The sequence below is a fragment of the Papilio xuthus genome, unplaced genomic scaffold, assembly GCF_000836235.2.
Source record: "Papilio xuthus unplaced genomic scaffold, Pxut_1.1 DF825946.1, whole genome shotgun sequence".
NCBI lineage: Eukaryota > Metazoa > Arthropoda > Insecta > Lepidoptera > Papilionidae > Papilio > Papilio xuthus.
Window position 1 is genome coordinate 15939425 of NW_013532703.1, and position 4230 is coordinate 15943654.

The 4230-nt window shown below is 33.1% G+C and overlaps 1 protein-coding gene across 1 annotated transcript; it reads left to right on the top strand.

The window, feature by feature from the left end:
• The first annotated feature begins 2521 nt into the window (after positions 1-2521).
• LOC106124227 (uncharacterized) lies at positions 2522-3516 on the top strand. The gene is made up of 2 exons (XM_013320692.1): positions 2522-2709; positions 2849-3516. Exons 1-2 carry the CDS (start codon positions 2586-2588, stop codon positions 3115-3117), a joined length of 393 nt encoding a protein of 130 aa, XP_013176146.1. The 5' UTR covers positions 2522-2585; the 3' UTR covers positions 3118-3516.
• The last annotated feature ends 714 nt before the right edge of the window (positions 3517-4230 follow it).

Sequence of the window (4230 nt, forward strand, 5' to 3'; positions counted from 1 at the left end):
TATTGTAGGAGTATGTTAACGTCGCCACTGAATGTTGCACATGTTTCAGTGGAAATTTTGTATATTGTATTGTATAATTAAGTACTGGAAGACAATAAAAATATGTACGATCAAACCTACATCTTGTAATCATTGTAATTCGCGTACTATTAGTAAAAATATACATATGCTTGTTACATTATATCTATCAAGAATAAATATAAATTCACTGCAATTCATTAAATGAATTTAATTACTTTGGTGTCAAAAGCATCGCGTGTTATCGCAATCTGACGTACAATTAACTCACCAACGATTTATTAGCGAAAGATACGCTTGTACCAGGGGTACAAGAAAATGTTTGGATTTGACGAAATTAATAAAAATCGCTGTTAAAAATGCATTTCAATATTTCAGTCAAACGAATGAAGACTGCGGATCTACATCAGACTGATGAGATGTTTTGATTTTTATTTAATTTTTTCAGTGTTGTTTGTCGACTCCAGAACATACATACATTTACTAATCATGTTACACAAAATTAATAGATTTCAAAAGTCTAATTAAGTAATCCGGTCTATAAATATCTGAAGATAACGCAACCTCCCCTCACCCTACTAACACCTCCCACCACTCTCTCATTCCTTTATTGAAGCACGTAAACTTCAGAAAGGCTTTACAGGCAGCATTCGATGCTTGCACGTCCGCTACGTCCCGTATCCCGCCGCTACGCTCTCGTAGCTTCCAATTCAGGAATGCTTCGCAATACCGATACTCCTAGTTCACTAGGTATTGTAATCTCTACTAAGCTTGTCTGTGTTCTATACACCGCAAGTAAATTGACTTCTAGAGATATAAATTCCTTTTAACAACAAGCCGGCACGTATTTTGTACAAAATAGAACTTAACATGTAATTTATTTAGCACGCCTGTATGGTATAACTGGTAAAATTTCAACAATGGCTCAATAAATTATTATTATTATTATAATATTATAAAGAAAAATAGTGTTGTGGAATCGTGTGTTTAGAAAGAACCAGAAATATACATACTATTAACTCAAAAATTGTGTAATAATTCTACTTCACAAGGCTATAAAACTAGTTATATAATTAACCTTTTTTGCTGCTAGCTCGAAAAAATAACTAGTATGAAAAAATAAAGAAAAATTCAATCCAGATATCCACACAAGTTAATCTAGTTTGTTTCAAATGTGTACAATTCAATAACTCGTCAGATTCAAACATATCTGTTGCTATAACGCGGCACCCGTCTCCGAGCACAATGTAAATGTTGATATACAGCTGTAATACTGAAGTCAGTCGGTATCGGGACCTCAGTGCGCCCGACTGTGAGTTATAGCTCACCACTACAATGTGACAGCATGCAAATAATTCCACCAAGATACATTTGATTGCTTCGTACATCCGGATTATTGTAGTCCGATAAAACTTTATGAAATTCCTTGAAGTTGTATCAACTCGAAAAGTATTTATATACTTATAACCTTTTAACTGTGAATTTCAACTGCCGTAAAATTTATTTGAAAATATTATTGTTATCTCTAGTTTTCTTTATGTTGATATAGGATCTCTATGTTGGTTTTTACATCTAGATGTATGTATTTTATATGTATGAAATTAAGCGAGCGTAAACAACTTACTACTATAAAAACAAGATCGCGTCACTTTTACATTTATAACGAATTAATTAGTGATGTATGAGACAAGAAAGTTTTTTTTTTTTCCATCAGTCGTGCTTTCAGGGTTGGACCAACTCTTTTTGTTATCTACCTAAGTTATATAAAGAACACTGCAGCCAATAAAACAGATTTTTTGCTTTTTAATTTGAAGGTGTATGATGTGACAAGTCGAATAACATATCGAGTTACCTTTCCAGCAGTGATGTAAAAAGTGTGATTTACAATTCTAATTCCGAGCAAATATCAACGACGAAGGCAGACGCGACGCGACGCCTCGACAAATATATACAAATATGAACATACATATTTGAGTTACGACACTCCACAGTACCTATATTCCTATTACCCGATTTCGACGTCGGTTTTTCAACGTCGATGTAATCTTTTTGGCATTTCGTGTACGTCGCATGATTACATTTTTGATAGTAAACATTTTATGATGTTATTATTGAGAAAAAAAACTTGTTTCAGCATATAATTGGCTGAAGACAGGGTTTCTTTGCGAATAAATCGAATTTTGTCAATTTTTTTTCCAGAACACGAGCAATCATAAATTAAACTATTATAATGTAAATATTTGAATATTGTAAAAAAGGCCAATATAAAGAACAAAAAAAAACAAACATAACATTATGTAAACTAGAATGATTCAGCGTATTTTCTTTTAGAAATCGTTACATGAACAAGTTCAATATCATCCAATCCAATTAGGACAGTTACGTTTGTTTGCGGAACGGAAAGCGAAACTTTCAGTCAGTTAGCGAAGCATTTAGCGCCCTCCCACACAACCTATGTCGCATTTACACGAATGTCATTGTCATAACAAATCCCGACGCGTAAACATAAGTTCTATAGCAGAGAAAATTATATTTTATACATTTCTTTAAAAAAGTTATTGTTTAACATGTCTTTAAAGTCTCTTTCGCTGTTAATTACCTTATCGTTAGTTGCATTTTGCAATGGTGCGTTTAGTGAACAAAATGACATCATCGAAGGCAGAGGAAAGAAGAAAAAAATCGCTTTATTTGGTAAGTTGGCTTCACAAAACTAAACTAACTATAACATAAGTAGACCGCAAAACTAACCTTGTAGCGAAACATTAATAAAATGGCCATCATTTTACCTGTATTGTCAATAAACAGTTACAAAAGAATTTATTATTTTCAGTGTACTGGGCAGATATAATAGTCAAGAAGATCTTTGTCCTGAAGCTGATATATGCCTTCGTTTTCTTCGTGGTCATCCACAAGGCGGGCTACTTCCTCTCTTGGTTCATCAGTTACCTCAAGGAACAGAAGAGAGATCATCATGATCATCATCACATTCCCCACCATCACTATGAATACGGACCCCCAAGTAGCTACGGACCTCCCAGTAGTTACGGACCCCCCAGCGGTTATGGAGGTCCATACAGAAGAGAAAGTCATGGCGTGTAGTTCTAATTAGTATTATAATAATTTTAAATATTTATTCGTAGATACTAAAATATTTAATTAAACCCCCTAAGATTTACTTGATACCTCACAAATACGTGTAGTCTGATCCGACCCTTATCTCAAATATTTCATTTAATTACGTTTGCTTAGATTTAATAGCATTCCCATATCAATAACAATCGTACACACATGCGCCTGACACGTCCCTATATTACAGCTTAGTCTTGCCTTTATTACTCGTCAATTTAATATATCACACCTTAAACATAAGTATGTATATGTTTATTACAATATTACGATAACCAGAAGAGAGAATATGTTCATGTTTATGCTTCCAAAGAACTATTTATTACAATAAATGTAAGCTTTTATTATTTAGTACAAACTTAACACTAAGGAAACCAAGAACTTATACGTTATTTAAAACATGGAAAATAAATAATAAGTAAATGAAAACAGACTTTTATTTGAAACAAATACATTTATATTTCATTTAAAATAGTGTTGACTAGTTCAGTTATGTTTGACTGAACAAACAGCCGGTTGCCAAAACAATTAACCAGCGCAATTTTGATGGAGAACTCGCATTCATTTAATTGATTTTGTCAAAATAGTAATATTTTTGAACAAATTGGAGTATGCTTTATGAACAATGCCAAATAAGAGTATTTGTTTACTTTCACGGCCTATGTTTGCGTTAAAAACGCCTAGTCACGACGATTTTGGCGGACCTTTGGCTTTGTCAGTGCTTTCTTGTCTTTACTGTTTTACAAATTTGAAACCCTCAATTCGACTACGAAGAATATCGAGAACAATTACGTTAATAGAGTTCGTTTTATTTTGTTCGTTTAAATCGTTTTATTTTGGACGATATCACAGTTATTAATTTTATTTGATAGATCGCATATAACATTCTATGTTTAGTCGCCAATCTTGTAACAAAGGCGATTCTAAAAATTCTGTAACTAATATATAAAATTTTGTACTCAACAAGACATAACGAGATAGTAGTATAAGTATAGATTTAGTGACACTAAAGAAGGTAACTTGGTTAGTATTGTATCGCAACAGGTGAGCTAAACGAAACGGCCGCATAAATTGCCGCCCGGCGTA